General features: G+C 41.1%; 2 protein-coding genes across 2 annotated transcripts in view; one reads left to right on the top strand and one right to left on the bottom strand.

Annotated features, from left to right (window-relative positions):
* Positions 1-10,188: 10,188 nt before the first annotated feature.
* Positions 10,189-27,593, top strand: part of T265_00737 (hypothetical protein) — a gene marked incomplete at both ends in the record, with an annotated part of 150,759 nt that continues 133,354 nt past the window's right edge. The window contains one exon of the mRNA XM_009164586.1: positions 10,189-10,245. Within this exon, the coding sequence (XP_009162850.1) occupies positions 10,189-10,245 (57 nt within the window). The remainder of the gene's footprint in view (positions 10,246-27,593) is intronic.
* On the bottom strand, positions 22,530-26,110 carry T265_00736 (hypothetical protein; the record flags this gene model as incomplete). Its single annotated transcript, XM_009164585.1, has 2 exons — positions 22,530-22,739; positions 26,021-26,110. 2 exons carry the CDS (start codon positions 26,108-26,110, stop codon positions 22,530-22,532), a joined length of 300 nt encoding a protein of 99 aa, XP_009162849.1.

Raw genomic sequence — 27,593 nt, 5'->3', positions numbered from 1 at the left:
CTTTAATGGAGGGTGAATAAAGTAAGGTAAAGCTCACTGTACCCTATATAATTTTGGACAAAATTCAGTGAAGTGCTACTGACACTTTAGGACAGCGCAATCACCGCGTACCATAACGAGAGCGCCAATGATTCGAAAAAGTAACGCCGAAATTCGTTCCATGGTCCGTACTTCCCTCAAAAAGACAATGAAGTTGTAGTGTGAGCTTCCACCCGATTCTACTCAGTACCACCTCGATTAGTGAAGCTGCTTGCTAATACTGTTGTATTTCTGAGACATTGGTGAGCTGTCTTACCACTTCATATTGATCTACTCTCACGTTTGTCATCAAACAGCCACGTCACTAAAAGAAATCGCAAAAAGGTTCTTCGTCAACTACCCGTTTGCAAGTATTCCATTTTTAATCTTTTTCAACGATGTTAACTTTTTATAAAGCTATGATGTGTCTCATGCAGTGTGAGGAGATTCAGTGCGCGCAATACAACTTTCTATAAACTGAATGTTACTTGACGTGATTTGTGTTAAAGGGGAGTTTTTGGAATGACGACGTTCATTTTGACCATGTTTGAATGTTCCAGAAAGAGGTGGAAGGCTTAATTATAAAAGTCCAAGGCAATTTGTCATGCTTGACGTGCATCGTATGGATGAGGTAGAGTTGATCACAGATGTTTACTCATTTTCGGTGTCTTGAGTGCGTATCAATCAACATCTACCGTCGACTCACGTGAAGCAGTTCGGTTTAGTTGTGTAGAGAGCTAAATACTACGATAAGCCAAATTCCTTTAGGTTACCTAGTATTAGGCTAGTCTACTCAAGCAATCAAGGATACAGTGTGTATAAATCCTTGCTGGGAGCGTATGAATCGTCTAGGAATTCCTATCACAGCAGAAACATGTTAAAGTTCTAATAGTCACACAGATCAGCTCCAAATTCAGTCAAGAGAGGATGAATGAAGCTGGGTGTTGTGCGGTGGCGATTCGTAGCAAAAATACCGGAAATTGCTCAGTGAGTTCGACTGATGAGACGGATGTGCATTCCGACCAACAAGGAGGGAAGTATTCAGGACAGGGTGAGTTTACCAAAAGAGTAGGACAATGAAAGCTGGTCCGATGCAGGCGAGGTGATTGGCAGCATCAGATCGTGTGCAGTATTTGGATGTTGGTGTATTGTGTACGAACGATGAAAGGATTGTAGTCCGTTTGTCAAGTTAAGAATAGGATCCATATTCTCGTATGGAGGCAGGCCGGACTAGGCCTTTGGTAATTTACCAGAGCATTTAATTAAACGTGAGGTAGTGCACCGACCGTGGACTTACTACAACAGTACTGTTCACCCAGATGACATTTTTTCGTAACATGTGTACGCCACCAAATTACTCCGCTGTACTCACTGAGTTGAGTACTAGGTACTCATAGTGCGTCTGTACAAACCGATTGTAACCTGCGAATGCCTTTGGTGTGGAAGCAAGTTACAGTCGGTGCAGGTGAACATGTGGTCTGTTGATCTTGTCCTCAGACATGATTGGGTCATTAGTGCGATCCGGTTTTCTAGCTATTCTGACATTCGTTTGCAAAACTGTGAGACGTGTAGTTTCTTACCTGGTACAAATGAAGCGATTCATTTTTTGGATCTGGATGTTACATTTGGGTGGCATGGTTACCAAGTTCAACCGATAAAATCCCCAATTAGTACACATTGTCTTCCGAGGCTAATTTAGTCTCACTGCTGATTAGCTGCCGCAATTTTGTGGTGCTTGTTTAGCAGGGGTACCCGTGTCGTCTCTGTAGCTTGGCGAAGGCTACATTTTGGTAATGTTCTGAATGAATTCGCTAGAAATAGACTGACTTGAAGCTGGTTGCTATTTCAAGTGCCATTGTAGCCAAGAAATGATGCGCACTGCTCTAAAAGGGATGAATGGAAGAAGCAGATCTGGTGAGGCATAACTTAATCTTTTATGATGACCGTCGTATTCTCTACTTCATGTTGGTGTCCTTGGTTGATGAGCCAATTTCTGCAACTTTTGTGAGACAAGCCACGATGAGGGAGATCCAGGAAAATAAGAACGTTCTATCTGTCAGTTGCCATTGAAAATCGTTCATAATAACACTGGAAGATCTTAGACAAAATTAAGGCCTTCAGAGACCACTAGCATAAAAATATCGGTCCATTGAATGACTTTCTTTTTCGACTGTTATGGACTGGCAATATTGTGCACCACTTGAAAGCTAACGGAAAGATCGTCGTTCTTACGCCGGTTTTTTAAGTGCTTCAACAAAGATACTCAATTTTTTTGGATTCATTCAACTAATTTCTCACAATTTTTGGAGAAATGACGTTACGTGTTTGACCAATCCGAGTTGAGAATGGAAAAATGGTACATCTTGAAAGGCCTTGTTTCTGCACTATGTTGTTTCATATAATCCACCTGGATTGTTTACTCGGGGTGATTGAAAAACGAAACACCTTGCAAAAGTGAGATAATTTGTGGTGTCCGCATGTTTTTTGAGCCTAAAACATGAACATTGAAAAGTACGGTTAAGATATGTCATTTGGTACACGAACTGGCATCACTGAAGCTGTTGCAATCTACATACAACGCTTGGTAAATGAACTGAATCATATCGCTTTCTCTCCGTATCGAGTCTACACCATATGAACCAGGACGATGAATTCGGCGTAATGGGTAACAGACGTCTACTCTACTCCATAAATTATAGCTTATAGGACAATGTGCCAAAATAATGTGCCTCGGGACAAATGAATGATTATAAATAAAGACGCTGTGGACGTTGGGTGGAAGCAATCATTAGATGGATGAAATCAACCGGGCAGTGAACAAATAACACCGCATTTTCGCCAAGTAAGTATAAATTTTCGGTTCGGGTTTTGAGTTGTTCAGTTTTCGGGTGAGTGATTTCTGCTATTCCCAGTGGATAACACATCTTAGTCCATATATATCATGAAACATGTTCACGCACACGAGGGCCTTTTGTAGTATCGCCCCTAGATGGATTGAACTGATTTCAGTCCTGGCTGTGGGAACGCAAAGTCATAGTCTTGTTTTTTGGAAATTAGCTTGTGAAAGACCAGACTCACGCAACTGAGACAAAACTAACAAGCCGTTTGAAGTGCCTGAAGAATGAAGGTGTGATTTATGATGTCTTATTCCAAAGCCTGAAACCTGCCGGTACCACAGTCCTGCGACTTTATGGACTGCCTAAAGTTCCTAAGAAAGATGTTCCATTGAGGCCGATTTTAGATACGTGTAATTCCTCATATCACGCAACTGCCAGTGATTTGTCGAGATTTTGGAACCGTACGCCAACATTTATGCCGGTATAGTCTCCATGACACTTTTGAGTTTGTGGACCTGATAAAATATGTGGATATTGGTTCCAAATGCATGTGCTCTTTTTACGTAACTTCCCTGTTTACCAACGTCACACTCTTGGAGACCATAGATTTTAACTGTGATTGCATAGACTCATCAGATTTGACACTCCCAGTCCCCACCACCTCATTAAAGGAATTACTTCTTCGCTGTACTTTCAACGCACAATTCCAATTTACCTCCACACTTTACCGACAAATCGATGGAGTCGCCATCGGTTCCCCTCTTGACCCCTTGTTGAGTGACATTTTTATGGGCAAACTGGAGCTTGGTCGTTTGAGTGAGGAGATTAGACGTACGCACTTTCATCGAGGGTACGTAGATGATATTTCCATGGCAGTATCAAACCTTCCCGAAATGGATGCTTTCCTGACCACCTTCAACCAAGCACATCCCTCTATTCAGTTCACCTTTGAAACTGAAAGTTACAACGCCCTCCACTTCTTGGACGTTTAGTTAGTCAGAATTTCCACGGGTTTAATTTAGAGGTCTGTCTACAGGACGTCTACGTGGACGGTACGGTACACAAACTTCCTGAGTTTTGTGTCACTGAGGCGGAAACGAACTCTGATTCAAACTTTAACGAACCGAGCAAAACGTATTTGCTCTGCTGATACACTGGACTCCGAACTGCAGCACATTGCTAACGTGCTCCGAGCCAATGGCTACCCGGAGAGATTCATAACTAAGAATATGCCCGACCGCTCTATCCAGCCGCCTATCACGACCGTTGGAGAGTAGCCAATGTATTTGAGTTTACCGTATAAAGTCGATCTTTTGGGGAACATAGTCAATCACCGCTTGTTTCAACCCCTACAGAGCACATTTCCGGCTGGAACTCTGCGGTCTTGGTTCACAACAAACACTTTTCTCAACTTAAACCTCAAAAACAAGATGTCAGTCCCCACCCAGAATATGGTTGTGTATTCGTTCTCCTGCTGTTCTTCAGCGGAGTATGTTGAGCGCACGACACGACAACTTTCAAAGAGAATATGCGAGCACCTCTCTTACCGGAGTACCTCAACAGTTCAGCTAGGAGCTCAATTGCGTCCCACCTAATTGATACCGGGCACGTAGTCATGTCAGATGAATCATTTCAATTCATTTACCGTGTGCCAGATAGACTGCCAGTATCTATTCAATGGCGAGGTAGTCGCCTGCGAAACCCGGTTCTGTGCTGTCAAAACGTTTCATACGAACGCTGAGTCTTCCTTGGTCTTATGGCACGAATCAAACGGCCAAGTCACCCAACAGCTCTCTTGACTGTCTCACAGCATCCAACTAGATGAGACATGGGGGGGGGGGCGCAGCAACGATTAGTTTGTGTCTCCATGTTTTGCATTTAGTTAACCAATCTCCGCAATGTACTTCACTTTTCGCCGCTGTTTTAACCATTAGATATGTACTGACCTGATGACAAGATCTCGAAAATATTAATGCTTGTCACTGTGTTCTTTTTCAGACCATGGGGGTATTTGAGCAATATGTGTTCACCGCCTTCGCGCCATGCTGAAATATTAAAACCTTTCTGATTTCTGTGATAAAAAGTCAATAGCTGCCATAAAATGTAAATCTGACGGGTGTTGGTGTTCAGCGAATTGGTTTCTGCATACATCCAGACCACATCGAGACTGAATGTCTCTGTATACGAATACCTCAACACCAAATGAAGTGGGTATCGTTTCATGGTTACACCATTCCAGTGAACGTTCGGGGCGATATGAAAACCTGCTTTGGCTTCACATGAACACGGTTGATATCCTTCCAAGGACATTGCCTGCCCTGTCTCTAGTCTGCACGAGATGAAGTCTGTGGGAAGATACGTGCTCATCGCAAAGTAACTAATCCCGAGGAGCCTCTGCATAGATGACAAACCCGTCGGCTGATTCGAACAAAATTTCACTTCTAAACCACATCTGTCCCTCAAATATATCTGGTTGGGGGCAGCTCTGAATCAATTTTTCCAGTCTAGTTTTCAGGAAATGTTGGACCTGGTCATTGCAGAAGCTTTGTAGGCCTGCATGTGTCCAAGTTCAAACCTAACCAACGACCATCCGCTTATCTTAAACGAACGTTCCAATCCGGTCATTAGAACGGCTGAACCTGATTCCTAAGTTACTTTTGGTTGATAAGCTAACAGCGAGAATAGTTCAACACACACAAGGAGTTTCTAGCCTAAGTTATTAAATTGGCAACAAACAAATAGAACTGCACCTTATGAGGGTTCGTTTTTGTTCAATGCAATTCCAGTGGCAGATCACGTCCAAAGTGACGTGGCTAAACGAAACTAATTAGGCATCCTGGGTGACTGAGTAGCTAACGATAATTCAGATTTCTGGCAGACGACTTATCCGTGACTGAGAATAGAAAATAGAATTTACTGTTTGATGTATCCATCTACCCGCAGTATAGAAATGACCCATGTTCCCCTGTCCAACCAGCCGGAAGGTTAAAACGTTTCTTATGCACCTTATACAGTTTCAGCTGTGGGTTTGATGTTAAAATCATTCGTAGTCACCCTTGAGGTTCCCGATGCGGAACTATGAGTGACGCGTAGGTTCGACAATCCCGAGTATCAAAAGGAAGAATTGGGTTCGTAACTCTACGGTACTATTTACACAAGGGTAGGCAAATTTATACAGTAAACTTCAATTGTTCACGTTTGTAGGGTCAACAAGTTCACAGGTCTGTCACTGACCGGTACAGTGCAGTGCCAACGTCCGCACACCAAACAACGGCGAGCGTGGGTTGCGGCCGACCCTTCCGACGGCGGTATCGTGATTCCCACTGGACGGAACTCCTGAGAAAACAAGTCAAGGCAGGCCCAGCAAACAGGTAAGGAACGCGCATGGGTAAGTAGGTCAGCAGCGCACATTCGCACACAGATACACATGTCAATAAACAAGTGTCGCAAGGCCTCTGCGTCAGGGTGGGTGGCGGTTGCGGATAAGCAAAACAACTGGAGATCAAAAGTACACAGGCGGAGTAAGCAAGTGAGTGGGGAATTATCATATGGTCAAGTTAGATTCAACTCACTCGTTCTAGCTGGTGAATAATCGTTATATTTTTGCTTGTTCAACAATGATACCGGCAACTCAGGGTATACGGATTTGCTTCAAAAATGTGCTACTTTTATTAGCAAGTAGCTAAGTGGCGAAAAAATAAACTAGCTTTGTCGTTTGTTGTGATCTGGACGGCAATGATCTCACTGAATTGTGAACAAGCTTTGCCAATAATAAGTATAGCATTACGCAAAACTAATGGGGATAGAAAAAATGTTGAAATTCAGTTCGATCTTGATGGGATATTATTTAGCTTCCTGAAATGATGGATATCCATCCACTTTGAGCCAGATGCGGCTTGTGCATTTATTTTCCGTACCAAGGATACGGTGAGTGCGTTAAACGGTCACTTCCGACTGTAAGGAACGCCATCACCCAGAGAGCATTTTTTTAACACCGCGAAATACGCTCCATTGTTAATTAGTGAACAGCACACCGATAAGAACTACAGACTAGCTCGAATACCTATGTGGTTCAATGTGAACCGGCAGCCAATAAAAGCACTCCCTATTGAGATAGCTCAAGTGGAGGGTATGCAAACAGAACGACTAAGTAATTGGAAGGGATAGAAAATTAAAACCAAATGGTATAGAAAATAGTATTTGCGGAAAAAAGGAGCAGGTTTCCAATCAAATCAGTAGGGAGGATAATACAAAACAATACAAAATTCGAAGTCATTCAACCGATGTTGCTCCCTCATCCTGTTTTGAACTGTCACTTTCTTCGTCGAGAGCCCATCACGCGCTCTTTTCTGAGATGGCGTTTACTGTGTGTCCTATGCTTCATTTTGCCTAATGAAGTTCACGTTGGCGATATTTTATTCCGATTGTTCCAATTAAAAACTCAGTGACAAGCGTGCCTTGAAGCATCCATTATGCTAACTAACACCTCAATGAATACCTCCTCCAAATAGCGATGAAGGAATCTGTGACCACTATGACCACTGTACAGGACTTACTATCTGAAAAGGAAGATGTTAATATTTCATTTCCCTTTACCCTACAAAGTACGTATAATGGTGTCCTAGTAATGTTCAAACTACTGTCCTGGAGGTCGTGGGTTCGAGACTCTCCAAGGTTTCATGAGATGCGCAATGCTGATGATTCCCAGCTGTTCACTGCTTCTCGGCCTTTCAGCATAGATTGGCTTCACTTGCAGCAGGAAATCTCCACAAAAATTTCCAAATTATTTCACGCTACAAACAAGGCTTTCAACAAAAACAATACATTTTTTGCATACCCATTCCACTATATAATTATTTTTTTTAATTTTCAAAAGCATCAACGCAAGCGTCAAAAAGCGAACGACGAATGTGAAAGAACGTTAAGAAAAACGTGAAAAAGAGGGAAATGCTCCGGATGAAGGCCTGCAATCAGAAGCTTATGGCCAGGTAGAATAAACTGCATAGTATCTGAGAATGATTAATATGAGAACGTTCGTGCGGAGGCAGGCGAATGAACAATAAGCAATACTCAACTCTCTTCAAGGCACCGAAAACGCTAGGAAAGACAAGACCCGCAGATTAAGGACCATCATTCCGGCCTATACGGTCACGCGTGAAAGTAAATGGCACAAAAAATACTCAACGTCATGTAACACAAATAGGTTTCGAATAGTTGAGCCGAGTGCCAAAAATGGTGAGCAGACACATGTGACTGACTGTGACGTTTGAAAACCCCGTCTCAGCGGCAACTTTAGCAGATGGTGGAAAGTGAATTCCTTCATATGAAATTTTCGTTGGTTCGTGAAACAAAAAGTCTTCATCGATGACACCCATGGTTGGAATAACGACGAGGGGAAAATTGATCAGATTAGGAGATTGATCTTTTTGGGTCACGTAACTTAAAACTTACCTGGTTTGTAATTTATTGCACTATTTCTGGATAGTAATTCCCATGTGGTTGTCACGAATTCAAGACTTTGCTTCGAGCAAACAACACGTTTCTCCCAACTCAAATAAATGCTCGCAAAAACTGATCGAATTCCTCATGGAATCGCCCTTTTACGAAGCTTCCGATTAATCTCTTCGAAGGAAGTTCTCGTCTACACATCTGTATCGCCAATGGCCTGAGCACTTTGTAGGCTGAAGTTGTAATCATAATTCGTTACTTAGCAGGGCAAAACAAGCGACACATTTTAACAATGAACAACTTTTCCGATTGCATATCTGTGTTTATTTCGTGATACAAGCAAAACGGTTCGAATGAAGCTTAGATGAAACACCTGACAACGCCGAACGTGACATTCACGGAATGTATAGCTTAAGACAGTGTGTATCAATTTCAGATTCCGAAATGAGTTCAGATGCACCCAACGCTCTCTAACCAGTGACTGCGAGAAAGTATTAGAAATACCATTTGTGCTTTGGGATCTAATAGACTTTGTTGTGGCGCACTGGCGCAATTTTTCAATTTTTTCAGGAATGTCTCGAAATTTGTTGAAAACCTGGCTAGTCAGGCATGATGCTATCTGTTCGCAGTTTGCCGAGCAGGTGGAAACTGAAACTGAAGAGTGAAAAAAGCCAGACTATTTACGAACTGTCAGATCTCGTAGACTTTGACGCACGTGCCATGTCAAGCAAATCCAACTGGATTAATATGTGGCGTGCGCAAAAAACTGAAGAGAGGATCACCTAGTTTTGGAGTTACGGGCGTGAACACCACGCGATCTGTTTCAAACACGTCTATCTGAGTCCATATAAGGATGTTAAATTCATCCTCCTGAGTAGAACATTTCAGTATTTACCAATTCTAAATGACCACTACTGGATATTTTCCGTGTGTGAAACTATACTGCCAACAGACTAAGATGGACACAAAGATTCATTTCCACTGGCATCCACTAAAGCTTTTAAAGATGAAACGAGTAGGGAGGTATTTGACGACTACACTTACTAGCCCATCTCTGAATAAATAGATTGGCTTCACTTGCAGCAGGAAATCTCCACAAAAATTTCCAAATTATTTCACGCTACAAACAAGGCTTTCAACAAAAACAATACATTTTTTGCATACCCATTCCACTATATAAGTATTTTCTTTAATTTTCAAGAGCATCAACGCAAGCGTCAAAAAGCGAACGACGAATGTGAAAGAACGTTAAGAAAAACGTGAAAAAGAGGGAAATGCTCCGGATGAAGGCCTGCAATCAGAAGCTTATGGCCAGGTAGAATAAACTGCATAGTATCTGAGAATGATTAATATGAGAACGTTCGTGCGGAGGCAGGCGAATGAACAATAAGCAATACTCAACTCTCTTCAAGGCACCGAAAACGCTAGGAAAGATAAGACCCGCAGATTAGGCACGAGCATTTCGGCCTATAGGGTCACGCGTGAAAGTAAATGACACAAAAAATACTCAACGTCATGTAACACAAATAGGTTACAAATAGTTGAGCCGAGTGCCAAAAATGGTGAGCAGACACATGTGACTGACTGTGACGTTTGAAAACCCCGTCTCAGCAGCAACTTTAGCAGATGGTGGAAAGTAAATTCCTTCATATGAAATTTTCGTTGGTTCGCGAAACAAAAAGTCTTCATCGATGACACCCATGGTTGGAATAATGACGAGGGGAAAGTTGATCAGATTAGAAGATTGATCTTTTTGGGTCACGTAACTTAAAACTTACCTGGTTTGTAATTTATTGCACTATTTCTGGATAGTAATTCCCATGTGGTTGTCACGAATTCAAGACTTTGCTTCGAGCAAACAACACGTTTCTTCCAACTCAAATAAATGCCCACAAAAACTGATCGAATTCCTCATGGAATCGCCCTTTTACGAAGCTTCCGAGTAATTTCTTCGAAGGAAGTTTTCGGCTACACATCTGTATCGCCAATGGCCTGAGCACTTTGTAGGCTGAAGTTGTAATCATAATTCGTTACTTAGCAGGGCAAAACAAGCGACACATTTTAACAATGAACAACTTTTCCGATTGCATATCTGTGTTTATTTCGTGATACAAGCAAAACGGTTCGAATGAAGCTTAGATGAAACACCTGACAACGTCGAACGTGATATTCACGGAATGTATAGCTTAAGACAGTGTGTATCAATTTCAGATTTCGAAATGAGTTCAGATGCACCCAACACTCTCTAACCAGTGACTGCGAGAAATTATTAGAAATACCATTTGTGTTTTGGGATCTAATAGACTTTGTTGTGGCGCACTGGCGCAATTTTTCAATTTTTTCAGGAATGTCTCGAAATTTGTTGAAAACCTGGCTAGTCAGGCATGATGCTATCTGTTCGCAGTTTGCCGAGCAGGTGGAAACTGAAACTGAAGAGTGAAAAAAGCCAGACTATTTACGAACTGTCAGATCTCGTAGACTTTGACGCACGTGCCATGTCAAGCAAATCCAACTGGATTAATATGTGGCGTGCGCAAAAAACTGAAGAGAGGATCACCTAGTTTTGGAGTTACGGGCGTGAACACCACGCGATCTGTTTCAAACACGTCTATCTGAGTCCATATAAGGATGTTAAATTCATCCTCCTGAGTAGAACATTTCAGTATTTACCAATTCTAAATGACCACTACTGGATATTTTCCGTGTGTGAAACTATACTGCCAACAGACTAAGATGGACACAAAGATTCATTTCCACTGGCATCCACTAAAGCTTTTAAAGATGAAATGAGTAGGGAGGTATTTGACGACTACACTTACTAGCCCATCTCTGAATAAGCTTGTCACCCTTCTATGAAGAGTGAAATCAAGGCGAACATTTTTCATATTTTGAACACCACCGAAAACTGAAACACGAGGGTGCCTTTGTGCAGCAGATTCGGTTGACTAATGTTATAAACAAGAGACATATTCAAATTCAGCATATAGAAACGCACTGATTTGGAGATGATTGCCCAAATTTATGATCAACGAGCTATTTAGATAATCAACGGAAAGCCATAGTAAATAGTCATTTATTCATGTGTGGGCCGGTTATTCACAAAGTTGGATTTTACTAGGTGTTTATAGTACAAATCTGGTGAGGCCGGAAATAGCTTAGCCGCATAAGTGGCTAAGCGGCGCTAAACGTGTTCTGGATGCGCACGGAATACTTGACATTAGTTAGGTAATTTTCTGAAAAGTCAATGACTGGTTAGGACTGAAATCAAATCTACGGCCACCAAAAGCCTGCAGATAAATGAAGTAAATAGGTGTACAGTAGGTAATAGGTAGGTTTGTAAGATGCAGAAGCTCTTGGTCGTGGAAGCTTTAAGAAAAAATGAAATTAATTTAAGCTGCGAATCATATGTGGAGGTGAACAAAGCTTACCAGACATAGAAACGATCACGTCAAAAATGTCAACAGCAGCGGTGCACAAAAACGACCACAACGGTAGTAAATTAATAGTATACTAGTCACAGACTAGGGGTATTGTGAGCAAAACTGAAATGGTTACTGGTTAGAAAGATGTATGATCATTTCATTTTCTTAGCCAAGTTTTCAACTCAACCATTCAACTAGGCCACCCTGACTTGTAATGAAGCATCTGCAATCCAACTTTTGAGCTCGTTGAACAATCGACAACCAGGAAATACGATTTTGGTTAGTATTTTCTACGCCATCGGTGATGCTGCACACCAAACCCACCTTGAAAATTCACCGCAATACCATATTTATCACTGAGTTTTTCTGAACAGTCAGTCTTGAAATTATTATCCCCTGAAAAATGCTCAACTGCGACAGGTATCTGGGCATTGGGCTAATTTTCCTAGGTCACAATCGATCCGTTTGCCCCTCATTGTATTCAAGAGACCAATGCATGGTGTCTTCATTATTTGAAATCCCCAAGAGATAATGGAAGAAGTGAATATATTATGGAAAAGAAGTTGTCTAACAACTGATAGTGATGTGAGGAAATTTAATCATTTAATTGAGATTTCGTCTTGCGAATGAAGCCGATTTATGCTGAAAAACTATGAATCACGTCACACAAAGAAGTGAGCATCTCACGAATTTCGGAGAGTTTCGGAGCCTCGAAGTCCCAACTAGTAGTTTGAACACTTAACTGTTCGGCCACTGATGGCTGATCCGCAGTGGGATTAACGCGCACTTACTCTAATAGTTACATCACAATCTGTAACGCAGTTACAATTTACATCCACGACCAATAGTCAAAAAGGTATTTTCACTGTCTAATCACTAAGTGGACTTGGTGCGCAAATGTGGGAAACTATTCCATGTGTAAGAGTTTATCTTAGTTTCTCAAAAATAATATTGAATTCAGATGCTCAAGGTGAAGCTTTCCTGCAAAACTTATGCGATATATGTGTCACTTAACAAACTGCGTCTTAATTAAAAGCCTACATGTTCGGAGTGTGTGCAAAGAGTTGTAGGGTTAGAATTTTCTGCTGGCAGAAAGATGACTGAAAATACGCTGTTCCGAAGATAGCTTGTATCTCAATGAGATTCCGCAACGATATGTTCATCCACATACGGACTCCAGCCAAATTTATAATCGTTTTTGTGAATTTGACACAAGAATCGTCGACTTCTTTCGGCCGGATGCCACAGTAATGAACAAATGTTACGTTTTGGTTGATTGATTTGAGTATGCAATAAATTAGGAGTGGAAGTAACAGGATGTCGGCTGTACAACTGAACACAACGGAATGTCTTATCGCAAGCCATCCACGATCTACGACAGTATGTTGGTCGTCAAAACATATCTTCCGAATGAGAACATTTTGGCCCGGTATTATCAGGCGTATTCGACAAACAGCAAGAGCTATCTCGGGATATTCATAGGTATGCATGAAAACGAATGTTCAGTCTTCACATATAAATGGAGAATACAATTTAATAAAGGTCTCGTTAATTAGGTTATGACTCGTTTTGTCCGCCAAGGTCACTGAGCTGAGGGTAAACCAAAAGGGACAGAGAAAACACCTTATATAAAGTACTATTACGTCACCTGGGACTGGTTACAAATTTGTCGCCTGAGGAACTCTTCTGGGTAGGAATATCAATCGGAAACCATCCCTCTTGCTACAAGCTGGAGACGTGCCTCTACATATCCCCAAGTCCTAATCTGCGAATTTCATACAGTCCTAGAATTAGAACACCAACAAAATAAACATTAAGCTTAATCTCCAAATAGGGAAAATTCACAATGTTTACCGCCGGACAGTGGCACTCGCCAGAATCATTCGCATTAAGGTATTTAACGGTGCCCGCAACAAAGACATAAATTACTTGTCACTGCTACTCAGTTCAAGTCTTCTTTACAACGCAACAATTAAAGGCTCCAGCGTTTACGACGCCAGTAGGCTCGCGGTTACCTATTTCTGACTAGTGCAGCCGTCCGTCAACTCCCTTGCATGGTAAGGGCAGGACAATGAATTGTGTTATGATGCTGACTGTGCTTGATTCAGGACACTAGAAGAGGTTAGAGTCGGGAATGAGATGTCCTTAATAGACATTGGTAGACTATGAAAAAATACGTCTCTGATCTCAAATGGCATGGAAAAATGTATTGCGAAAATATTTTGGCAGCATAGTATTTGATGTCGACTTGATGTGAACTGACAGTGAGGACTGGCGTATGTATTATTGGTGAGAATATACTAAGAACCACAGAAAAGCAGTCGAAGATATATATATATTATATATGTATATATATAAACATATATTACCTTAAGCGCTGGCCAGACTACACAGGTTCTAGGCCTTACCCCTCTTCATTCTGTCTAGAATATTTCAACTTTTAACGTGGTTAATGAAGAACAGCTCGTTTTATCAAATGCAACAAGCATGCAGAACACGACAAAAACTACACAATGCTCTACTAAGAAGCTCCCTACAATTCAACGCTAAAGCATAAACTTTATGCTTACCAGTTCGTGAACTGTTTTTTTCTTGAATAGTCATTGCCACACCTCATTCAGTTAATCTGTTTGGGCTATATGCCGCTCCATATTTTGGGTCGGCTTAGGTTCACACCAGTTACTGAAGTTAGGCAGCATTACTGAAGTTTTTCTGTCAACGCTAGCGATGACGATGATGATAATGCATGCACTGTGTGAACNCTTAATAGACATTGGTAGACTATGAAAAAATACGTCTCTGATCTCAAATGGCATGGAAAAATGTATTGCGAAAATATTTTGGCAGCATAGTATTTGATGTCGACTTGATGTGAACTGACAGTGAGGACTGGCGTATGTATTATTGGTGAGAATATACTAAGAACCACAGAAAAGCAGTCGAAGATGCGATATATATATATATATGTATATATATAAACATATATTACCTTAAGCGCTGGCCAGACTACACAGGTTCTAGGCCTTATCCCTCTTCATTCTGTCTAGAATATTTCAACTTTTAACGTGGTTAATGAAGAACAGCTCGTTTTATCAAATGCAACAAGCATGCAGAACACGACAAAAACTACACAATGCTCTACTAAGAAGCTCCCTACAATTCAACGCTAAAGCATAAACTTTATGCTTACCAGTTCGTGAACTGTTTTTTTCTTGAATAGTCATTGCCACATCTCTTTCAGTTAATCTGTTTGGGCTATATGCCGCTCCATATTTTGGGTCGGCTTAGGTTCACACCAGTTACTGAAGTTAGGCAGCATTACTGAAGTTTTTCTGTCAACGCTAGCGATGACGATGATGATAGTGCATGCACTGTGTGAACAATTCGGGAATGAGGCATGTGTGGAAAAAACCTCGTCTATTAAGTCATCACAAGTAGCGTTGTAGATAAATCTATTCACCTAAATTTGGTCGTCAGAAAATTTTCTTTATTCTTCAGAAAGTAAGCATACAGATCAAGATTCTTGCAGTAAAGCCTACGGTACTGAGTTTCACCTACGGGGCTGCAATGTTCAAAAGCGTTTGGTGAGATATTTTATTTTGTTCGAGTTGCAATTTTCAACTGAGATAAGCGAAGAAACACCTTACAACTGTTTCAGCTTCAGTGAGTATCATCAACAGGGAGCTTCTCACGAAGCGTTAGTAGGCTCCAAACTCGCGATCTCCCGGCTACCTTTCGGCTACGAGCGGGTGAACAGTACTGTGATAAACTTGCATCTCGATGGTATGAACCAACCTAGAAAGTCAAAGAGATAGCCAGTTGAATAGGGTAAACCTGAAACTATAATGACGCCAGCGTTTTTTAAAAGCTCTGTTTCGGAGTTAGACTAGAGTGGATTATTGCAGAAGCAACCTTGTGTCATTTACATCAGCCGACAGACTTAAATTCGTCGGTTACTTCTCATTTCATTGACTTCTTTCCGCGTCAATGGCACTAGTGTACGAGTGCTCAATTACACGTAGTTACGACGCCGAGTGTGACACGGTCATTGCCAATACGATTAGGGAGCCACTGTCACCATAATGATCGCATTAGATATGGATATGTGAACCAGTAAGCCAGATTTTGTTGATGCATGACAGATCTGTGTGTCAACCCATTGATAAGGAATGCTGAAGTTCTCGTGGCAACACTCTGTAAAGATAAGCACTTTGTCGTAAAACTTCCCGCCAGCAACTGAAAAAACAGATTAATTTCAACTCGAGTCGATAAAGAGCTGCGCAAGATTTTCGAGGTTTCCGTTTATTCACACTAACTTGCTTGCCTCACACAAGACCAGATAATGATCCAAGTTCTAGAAGGCCATGGTAAACATATATATTGGATTCAATTTTTACCCTGCATGTAAGGCTTCTTCGTAAACTTCACCAAAGACCTAGGCACTACACATGCATTCTGATTTACAAATTTGTTCTCTCAGTCAGAATTCGCAACGCTATGAAAATTTCCAATCCATTTGCAGTCTCGCGCATTCACTGAGTCAAGGATCAATAAATAATTCGATGAAAATCTGTCTTGAATTGCGTTTTTATCTGGAAATCACCTCAACAGAGGCATTCTGCAATCCCGAATATGGCAAAATAGCTAAATCTCCGATGTATGGTCACTCAGTACTTTTATGGTCAAATTTGGCTAGATTGGTCCATGTGGTGTTGCAAACAATCGTGTTTTGTTGTATAACTTCTAATAGAATTGTGGACAGCCGATGTCAAACTTTAACTTAAGGAAAACTCGCCTTGTAAAATTTTTCCACATCCCCAATTTCTTGCATTAAGGGTAAAAAACTGTGCTTTCAGCTAACCCCCTTTACAGCTTAATTTCAAAATGCATAAAGATTAATTGTAAGAGCAAAACAAAGGTTGAAAACGATGCAAACTGTTTAGAAAAAACGTGTTCAGAGCAACCAACAGGTGCTCAGTGTGCCTAGGAAAAGCAGGGATAGTGCGTGCATCCTGATCTCCTTGTCGTTTCATTGGAGTAGATCATAGATGCTCAGTCTTTCTGGGTTGTTCAATCACTGGAAATTCTGATTCATGGGCTTATGATGAAGTCTATCGGAGCAAAGCATTTTCTCCAACAAACATTGGTCTTCGTCAAGTACACTCAAACCGCATTCATCCAAATATGTTTAGAAATATCTCTGGCCTATTTTTTGTTACTCTAAACAGTTTTGCCTGCATTCACCACGTCCAGTCTCAGTTGGAGGTCTTCCAAAGACCACCATGTGTTCTACCTATATTCATAACATGGTTTATCATTTTCCTCTTACGTTTGTTTAGCAAGCTTTACCAAATTTACGGCTTCCCATCACCTGGTCAGAAATTACCGCAGAAGCTACTATGTACTCCTCCTAATTCTCGACTGCTAAGTTTCTCTCCTCCCAGAAGAACTATCTAAGGTGGACCTTGTGTGATGGCACTGCGGGTAGTATATTTTATCGCGAGATATGTGACTGCAGAATATTGAGCGAAGGTAGTTTACGCCAAGCTTGGTTTTTATAGCTTTCCACTCAAAGAGTGCGCAAAGAAACTGCAAAACTGGCGAGCTTTCACTCCTGTACTATAAAATATTTGTCACATAAGTTTGACTTGCAAAAGTGTTCTAACTTCAGTCACGGGACTGTTCCATAGGGAGGTGGCATGTGACTTTTTCTAGTGCTTTGCACCATGTTGGTTTTTAAAGTGACGAAATTGAAATATAGAAAGAGAAGAGTCAAGATGGTTGAAAATTCCATTCAGTTCTCGTGGAGTAATTTGGCGATTGTAAGCGCCTCTAGTCAAATTTAATTTTTGACTAAATGAATTGGTACTTTCCCTATCGAGTGCAGAAATCTGTTTCTTCTGCAATCTTGTCATCAAAGGATGTCCTGAGAAGTTCCCCACTTTTGTTGTAACAGGACACGCGTTTGAAGAATACATTATAACGCCACTCAGTGTAGTGACTGAATAAACAAAGTACCAATTTAAAATGACTTTTCTGCTCACACTATCAATTGACTAGATCCATTGATAGCAGAACAGTTGGAAAGTAGGTTAAACTAATTCTGGGTTGAACATTTATGCTCATGTCCTGCACAGTTTTTCAGTTTGTCTACATGAAAGTGGGGATTCGCTCCACTCGATTGTCCTGCTTATTTGACCAACTAAACTTTCCGGGACATCAGACATCCAGAGTGGATGGGTCATTGTTAATGTGCCTGCAAATTTCCACCAGAATGAATGATTGTGCAACAACTTGTTCAGTGTGACTGGCTTGCCTAAGTGTAGTACATCAGGGTAAGAGGTCCGTTCAAACCAAATCTACCTTCAACTTATTGGAGTTGTTTATGCTGTTGACGACATCTTCAAGTACCCTGAATTTAGAGTCGCTTTTAATATTGGTAAATCAAGCTTGCAGACTAACCAAGAATGCCTGAGAAACAAAAACGTGTGCTTTTGCTCAATGCACTCTCTGGATTGGTTGTACGTATATGCATGAAACTAAATTTAGGTGTCTGGTATAAAAATGGTACTAAATGTAGCCAGAAAATATTCGTGTTGCAGCGGTAAAGCAGCCCTGTATATTTAGCATCTCACTGAATTACTGTGAGATTCGCAATGAAACATGTGACTCACAGAGACAAATATCTGAGTGATGCTGTGAACTGTGTATTGGTATTATTATTGGTGTATTATTGGGATATCCTTATAGAATGTCTGTCTAGAAAAGAATTTCCGCCCATGGAGGAATTCCTATGGTTTGATTCTACTCTCCTTATTGAAGACCTCGAAGGAGTTGACGCTTTTTGTAAATGATTTTGGTCGCTCAAGTGATCACGATCGATGGGGCACATTTGAATCCTTCGGTCCAAAATCATTCTCTTCATGGTCCGCATTTTTTGAGTAACCAGGACTACTGGAATTCCAGTAGAACCCTTTCTCCAGGGGGACTTTCGTGTTCAATTCTGGCCAGTTCAGCAACAGATATGCACCTAAAATTTCCGTTCATATATGGATCCATCGCAAAAAAACCAAGCATAGGTCCATGCCTGAAGTATATGGAATAAATTTTCATCTCTAATTGTGCCGTGTTAGCTTTGGGCAGTCAGACGAATTAATGCTCTGTATGCGGTGCCAGAGTGTGTCTCATTTTCGCTAACCAATGACCGTAAAACAGCTTCGGCACATTTTAATCAACCCATTACTTTTTGATCGCCTATTCTGCATACTCAGTCCAACTCCAACCATGGCATGAGCTTTGGGATTTGTGCATGCCACCTCTCTGTGGTCACCTCCTGCTGTCGATGGGTTGACTTATGCTCATGCCCTCGGGCGATGAAACCCACAGTAAAGTAGTGAGGCTCAGTATAGCTGGACATTGGGACTGATAATAACGGTTAACAACGCCTTGAAGTATGCATCTGCTGACCCATAAATTTTTCTCCAAGTGCAGGACAGATTATGATCCGACCGACTAAGATCGCTGGCACCTCAAATCGCATTTGATCCGTGCATCGGGAACGATATTGTGAATTACCTTCAAACATTATGAGTGAAATACCAATGAGTGTCTATGACGTTATGTGTCCTGATTCCTTAGTTGTCATGCTTTGTTAAATTTGATAACTTGTTAGGTGGACAGATTAGATTTAGACGAATTATTCTATGTTGGGAACATAGTTTTATAGTGACCTTATAGTGACCTATTGCCACCTTCGGCAACGGCCATTATATCGCGGCTGGAAATCCTAGCCAAACGGGTTGTTTATCTTTCTATTCAGGCATGCGTGCAGTGGCAGTATCCAGGCCATCACGCAACTATGGCACACGTCAGGAAAGTTCATCTCATGCAGTATGAACCATGACATCGTGGAGGAAGTCTGGGCGTCCTCTTACCAGCGTATGGAACGATGCATAAACGAAAAGCTCCTTTGGCACTTCTTTCATGATCTCAGTCCACCTAAACACATTTAGGCGCTGGTTCCTCCTGCTATTTCATTTCCGCCAGCAATGTCAATGACTGCCAGTATGCATCACTCACTTCAAATGCCGCATGAACGTGCCGTATGAATTAGGCCCATTCTTACTGCACACAGGTTGGTCGTTAAGACGCAGGAGATCAAGCGGTTAATAAACTGCTATTAAAAGCTTTACTGTCCCATGTACATGACTTGGAAGAACTCTCTAAGCGGAGACAGCCGTGCTGCTGGATTATATTTGCGAAGAATTTCACTGGTTACTGCAAATTTCCAAGAGGATTCATATATGGAATCTGTACACCTAACAGGTGGTTGCTCGCCGCTATGATGGCACTATGTTTATTATTCTGAGTTAAGCTTGGAATTCCAGAGAAATGGCTTGTAGTTAGTCTTTTAGTTCGCTTTTATGATACTGGCCGAGATTACCCACTAAGAAAGTATCTCTTTCATTCCCAAAAGCCGCTCCCAGATGCAACTTGTTGATGATTCTGATGTTGTTGGGGGACGCGGATGTTTTATCAGAGATTCATTCGTATGTGAGTTGGAATTAAATTTTTGATATTCTCGTCCGCGATCATTTGCAATTTTGGCGAATGACAAGAGTTTTCTGATTCGGTGTAAAATTTTTATGATGGACTGAAATAAATCGCAGTATGTGATTTATTCATATCCTTATGTGCACAGTTGAGGTTTTATGAAAACCCCTTTTTGTTTCAGCTTCCTGACAGATGTGCTAGTACAGATCCTTATCAATATGATGATCATCCACCCCAGAAAACGAAACCAAAAGTTAGATAATCACGGCCGCCTATCTACAAACCAACATCCTCCACTAAAAGCGGTGACGGCCCACACGGGCTTGTGACTCACCCACAATGATTGCAACAGTTATCTGACATAATTTTACTGAGTTACGCTGATTCGGTGTCTACTGATAGTGATTTTTATTGGGAAAACTTGTTCGGTTTACTCCCATTAGTCCTCAACAAACTTGGAGGAGTAAGGAGATCCAGTTCTCTGTTGAGCAGGAAGTAAATATGGACTGAGCTCCCACGAATTCAGTGTTTCCTCCTTGGTGATCTCAGAATGCCTACGAAACCCGTAAATGCGGAGTAAACGTCAGTAACCACTAATAAACAGACACAATGTGAGATAAGAAACGGCAGGGTAGCAAATGAACCGCGGAGGTCTCTCAAGCATAGTGCTCCGTAAAATCATAGGAATCAACCAGTTCAGCTCGCTGGTAACAAATGAGTGAGAAATCTCAACGTCAAATGTGGATTAGATGTATCTCACCGGATCGTCAGAGTTACGAGTTTGGCTGAACCTAAATTCGTGCCTCTAGCCTCAGCTTTCAAGCGGTAAATTGTGCGAACAGGTCCACTGTCAACGTTGTAATAGGTGAAATCCACCTTGTTTTTATTACAATGTCGCCCATAGTTATTAATCATACTTCTGAATTTAGCGATTGAAATCGGATTCTCCTACTTAAAAGAAGACGTTTTGGATCAAAGCCGTTGATTCTTTCACTAAGGCACATTGGGCACTTCACCGGAGTAGTGGTTACTCGTCTGGATTCATTGGTGGTTAAGTAAGTGAACGTCACTTTGTATAAGGAGCCTGAACATCACCTCACAATCAAGATTTCAGCATGCAAGTGAAGCCATTCTATATTGGAAAGGCGAGAGGTACTGTTCAGTTGCTTCATTCCCATTGTGAGTCATATGAAGTATGCATCTCACAAAACGCCAGTAGGAACTCGAACCCGAGACCACCTCCAAGTAGGTTGCATATTTGAAAGCCCGGCCACGAGCGAATATTTAGTAGTATGATGAGTTATCATTCAGAGTAGTTATAGAACCACTCAGTCTTCACTCATAGGAACCACATCACGTGATCATATAGTGACTTGTTCCACGGGTGACGACTTGTCAGAAGGAAGTTGAAGTCATCTGAAATTATTCTCGCTCAAAGCTATTCATAGATCAATCGTTGTAGGAATATTGGTGATTTTCTGTTGACACTTCATTCTGTAGGTGAAGTCAATCTAGTTTGGAAAAGTGTGCTCAAAATTCGAGGTGACAACATCTTGAATGTCTGGGTTGGTCGCAGTATGTGTAACGGAATACATCAGAATAAACGCGAAAAAACTGTCACTTAGTATAAAGTGGTCCTAATAATAAACTAACTGATACTTTGTCTGGCGTATAAAACCTTTTTTCTGACGGCGGCACCAATGGAGATATTTTATGGCTATTAATTTAACTAGAAGACCAAATGATTGCATAAGCTGCGTGCAAATGGCACATATGGGTGGGATTTGTGATTTATTCTGATTTCGATTAGTTGACGCCTTCATCTGTAATTATTCTTCAAATGCTTTCGAGTAAGGAACAAAAAACCCTTTGGTATTCCAATAATCCATCAAGCTCAGCTCAAAAATGTACTATGTTTACCCCCATGCATCTTCTGTCATCCAACAATGGCTACGTGTACGGTCAGATAAAGTACTCCCCGAGCCATCGATATAACTTGCCTCACAAGAAAGGATAGCTACCACACACGCGTCAGGGTGGATAAAAGGGAACATTTGCACGTGCGAAAATCTGTCAGCAGCACGTTTCGTGAGCATCAACGAAGGAGGCCTTGGCACATGTGATTTAGCAGAGCCCTGAAAAAAATGTTTGCACAAATGTTCTTAGTTTCTGAAGCTGATAACTCCCAGTCGACAGACATGAATGCTAATGTGAGCCGCTGCACCGCGCCTTTGTTCACCTATTCAAGTTTTTAGTATAACTTCAAAAAAACGGACGCTGCAGTTGCTTTTATCCGGTATTGTCTGCTTATGTAGTTGATGTTATATAATTTTCCAGAAACCTGTTTGAAAAACCGGGGCCCTGCAGCTTCTGGGGTAGCATCCAGCTTATAGGTCCAGCACACTTCCATGTAGACAACGTGCTGATTTTCGATTGATGCTGAGGTGATGAAACTTACGAACTAGGGTAAAAATCAATGGAATCGCGCCATATCATTTTGAGGAGTATTTGAAAAGGAGACAAGATTGCCGTGGAGTATTCTACTGACATTGACTGCAATATTCACTTGTTTTCTTGCTGCGAAAATATTACGACCCAAGATGAAGATCTCTCCTGCAACCTTTGTAAGAATTGGGCAAAAACTAGTTGTGCACCTGAGACGATGACAGCTGGTAATTCTTTGCGTGAATTGTTTATAATGCTGTCAAGCGAATACACTGGGATAACAATGTGCACCGGACTGTTTGTCAAGGAGAAAACGGGAAGTAATGTTAGGTCAAATTGTAAAAGCTCCGCACTAGCGGTGTGTGAGTTTATTGTGCGGTAATCTGCAACTCTGTACAAAGCGTCACTAACAGTGCACCTACAGCAGCCAGTAATCAAGCGTGCGAAAAACCGGTAGACACATAATCTTTTTGATTACCTTTGAAAATTCAGTGGCTGAAATCGGGGTGGTAAAAGGACAAACTAAATGTGAAATGTTTATCAAAACAACTAGGTTTAGGCACCGTGGTACAAAGATAGTGTTGTATGATTGCACTGATGCGTTTTACCTGTAAGAAAACTTTAAGGGCATTCTGATTTCAACTTATAATGCCTTGCAGTGTAATTAGTAATAGCCAGATTTCAGGTTATATGGACTGCTAATTGCGTGGTATAAGGAGTGAGACAGTGGTATGTTAGAAAAGGAGTTACTTTTCCTTTTTGAAAATGCACTGTTGTTTTTCGGAAGGGCTGTAAAAAAACGGTTATAGCTCAACGCATTCGACGGGACAGCAAGCTGGGTTTTTCAAACTATACAGAAATTCTTTGCCTGGAAAATAAAATGCAGGTATTTTACTCTTTAATCGTTAATCTGAACATGTCTCTACATGGAAGACAGAACAATATTTATTCCCTCTTAGTACTGACGGGCGGTAGTTTGTGTCGCAGACATCGGATGACCAAGAAAAGGGGGCATGTTAGGTGCCGCAGTGTGAATGCACTTTGCACAATTCAAGAGGCGTGAGATACTGAGGTTAACATCAAACCGAACGACAGTTTACCTGCAGAGTATTGCTTAAATCTGTGCACACCCAGATTGTAACACTGCTGTTAGTTCGTACATGCTGGGAGTGCAAGACAAAAAATGATTTGATAAAATCTGTACTTGGGAAGAACACGTTTAATTTCAATTTGGTTTAAGTGAATGTACTGTCGCTCAGCTAACATTCAGATGTTTGACTTTACCCTGGTAAATATGTACAGGTGATCAACCAACCGTTTTATTCACCGAGAATATGGACGCATGGGCGAAGCGGTCAGAAATTGTCAATCAATTAGGGCTACTTTCTTTTTGAGAGATAGTTGGGAGAGACGTATTTGGGTTGAAAGTGCTATCCCCAAGAGATATGGGCTTAGATTTTCAAAAAAGTTGTACACAAGATTTAGTGCCTGGATACTGCAGTGAAGTATCAGTGTTGAGCACAGAGGTCACACAGTCAATGAAGATAATTAGTGCCTAGGCTCTCTTGAATTCACTCCTACTGTAACGGGTTTTTTTAATATGTTGCCGTGAGCCCACGAACTGTAAAGTTTAACAATGGTTATGGCAATGTTTAGTCCAGTAAGCAGATATGAACTACTGACTTATGGCTACGGTTCCTACCAAATTCAAGGAAACGGAAAATTCCAGGAATGTGTTTTTGTAATTGCAAAGGGTTTTCTTGATACAAGTAAAGAAAGTTTTGGATCCAACACGAATTTAACCGATGTGTACTGAATTCGATCCTTACAGGATTGACCAATACTTAGCAAAGTCACTGACAGGATCACAGGAATTCAGATATGTAAACCGGCTCGAGGAGTTGAATGGCAATGTTACTCAACAAGCTTCATTTTTTTCCAGATTAATTTAGAGTAGAAAACTATCTAGGCCTTCTTTGAGCACTTACTGACTTTGTACGTCATAAATACCATCTAGAGTAACTTCATGCGAAGCGTATAAAAACGTGCATAGTACGAACAATTTGGTGTGAACTGTAAGTTCTGTAGAGTTGCGAGAGTAGTGGTTTCAATTCAAGGACGAGCGACAAATACAACGGTCATATTTTTTCCATGTTAACTTTTCTTTAGATGATTGTATACGTATCGAAAACACATGCGCCATATTTGGTTTTCTGCCGAATGACCTACAGAAAGTCACGCATGAACAACAAACAAGTTGTATAATTTGATACGCTAACGAGTAGAAACCCACGGATCCTAACATGCAAAACGGTTGAATAAGCGTTAGGAAAGATGGATTAGACACATTCCTTACGTATTTCAGTGACAGTTTGATTTTTCTTTCCTGAAATCTTTACCCCTAATTTAGAAGATTACATAGAGCTTACTTCAAAATGTAATCTCGGTCAAATTGAGAATTTCTCCTTGGGATCTCATTAGGCCGTCAAACACATGTATAGCACACTTGTGAGTGATGCGTTCGCTGTGGTAAAAACATGATAACTAACAAACTCCCCATCTAACGAGCAGTGAAATTATGGCATAATTGCAATTTTCAAGCTGCACAGCTCGTGCCGTAACAGTAGAAGCATTATAACTATATTTCGGTAAAGTAGAGCTTGTGATCTGTGAAATGACTGTGGAATGTTAATTTATGGCAAACACCTCTTGTTTACAAAAGTTTATGTTTAAAAATACTGACTGTGACAGCTATGATCGTGCGCAGTGAGGGAATCCTTTTATCAGTTTTTGAGACATCATTGGAGAATAAATAAGAGCTTGTCAGTTGGCAGCCATAAGCTGGTACTTTGTACGTATAACTAACCCCGAATAATTAACAAGGACCAGTCAATGTTTACCTATATATTCGTCTCGCACACCTTATTTTCTTATCACGATCCTTCAAGTGAATGTAACACAATGTCCTACAGAAGTCACTTGAGAAATTAATAATTCATTTCCAAAGTTACTAAGTTGTGCGCACTTTAATTCCCACCATATAGGCATTGTTATTCTTAATAATATATTTGCTGGGAAGCTGGGACTTACTGGGAGTAATCGCACTATAAATTATTACACGCAAGAAAAATACTGTCTTTTGATTACGATTGTTGTGGGATGTCATCCACAGATGGGCAGAGAAGTTCACCGCATGTCAGCTAACTCATGAAGTCAATCAGATCCCGTGGACATTGGTGGTAACACGCAAAAAAGTTAATCAGAATCAGTGTCCATCTATCTTCGATTAGGTATTACTTTATGCCACCTTGTAATTTTTCCAGTAGATCTGTGTCGTATAGGTGATGCCTGGTGTGGATTTGTTGCGACGTGTGCGATCATGTTCATTTACGAATCTGAGCAACAAAATACGGTTATATCTGTGATCTTCAACCGGCCAGTTACTTTGCCACCGGAAACAACACAGGTTGTTTTAGTCACGTATAATAAATGGAAGTATTGCTTGCCATCAAAATAGAGGATCCCCTTATCTACGTTGATGAATTTCCGAAATATGGCAACTTTCAGAATGTGATCCTCTATGTGATAAAATGTTCATGTTATTTAAAAGTTATTTACCACGATGACCTTCATTGAGATGTCATACTTGCATACTTGCGCACACTTGGGGGAGATGTGGTACACTGATGCTTCTGAATCAAATATTCGGGGTTAAGTCTCCAGTGAATGAAAGGCTAGTACTGACTAGGTATTGAGTGGTTGTGTAACCGCTTGGTTTCAGTTGTGAATTGGACGTAGGCTACCAGTTGCATGTGTACTATTGTAAATAGCAACTTTTGGTGGAGTCAATTAACAAACGGAATTGCATTCTTCAGCTCATGGAAACTGCGCAGGATCTAATGCGTGTGGATAAATACAAGCCTATTCAGCTGACTGGCTTTTTGGCACTTTAGTGTCATCTCCTATTTGACAGATGTCGTTGATATAGTCCTGGACGACCCCAAGGAAACCCATTTGCAGAACCGATGAGAACAATGCGTACACTTAAAAAGCAAAGAAAACATTACGGTTGCAGCAGGAATTGCACAATTTATCAAACAAAATTAGAAACATAGGGAGACCAACAGATTTTGAGGGACACGGTTCAATCCAAAAGGAATACGTTGGCACGGTAAGGGTTTGTAACATGTCAACTGCATCCGAGGCTAGCCGGTGCGAGTTGTGTCACGCGAGGAAGATTCTCCAGTGGTCGCTTTATACAAAGACTCCCAAATGACATAGAGGCATGACACGTATCGCAGCACTGGCTAGTGTAGAGGAATTCACACTACTGATAGCGGCAATAGAAAACCCCCAGCTACCCAACTTAGCTTTCTGTAATGCAGCGCTTGAAGAACAAAACAAGTGACGGGAGAAATACACCGGCCAAATATTTCAGGAAACCGCACAGGGCAAGTCCACCGACGATATTGTGTTTGTAACAACGTTGGCCCACTTTTTTGACTTCACCAGAAACAGAAGTTTACTTATTTTAAGTTCCTTCTAAAATAAGATGAGAATAAGTTGATTCTGTTATCACTGATTGGTATAACTGGTCAATAAAAGATTAATTAACCCTGTAGCAAGATCAGAATAGGGAGGGTACCAATACAATCGTGCAATTTTAAGCTCTAGGGTGTAATGTAAGGGGCAATGAAAGTGTAGCATAGAACGGTGCGCTACCTAGGCCAGTTTCAACAAGTTGTGGCATTTGATGTTGTTACTCGAGAAGGTATTGAAAATGCTCCTACCTATGGTTGTTCTGCGGTGACCGAAGGCCGGGTCTGATGTGATATATATATATTTGGCCAAACCTTATGGTGTACAGCAG

This window comes from Opisthorchis viverrini (assembly GCF_000715545.1).
Source record: "Opisthorchis viverrini unplaced genomic scaffold opera_v5_7, whole genome shotgun sequence".
Classification (NCBI taxonomy): domain Eukaryota; kingdom Metazoa; phylum Platyhelminthes; class Trematoda; order Opisthorchiida; family Opisthorchiidae; genus Opisthorchis; species Opisthorchis viverrini.
This window is presented reverse-complemented; position numbering and strand designations above follow the sequence as displayed.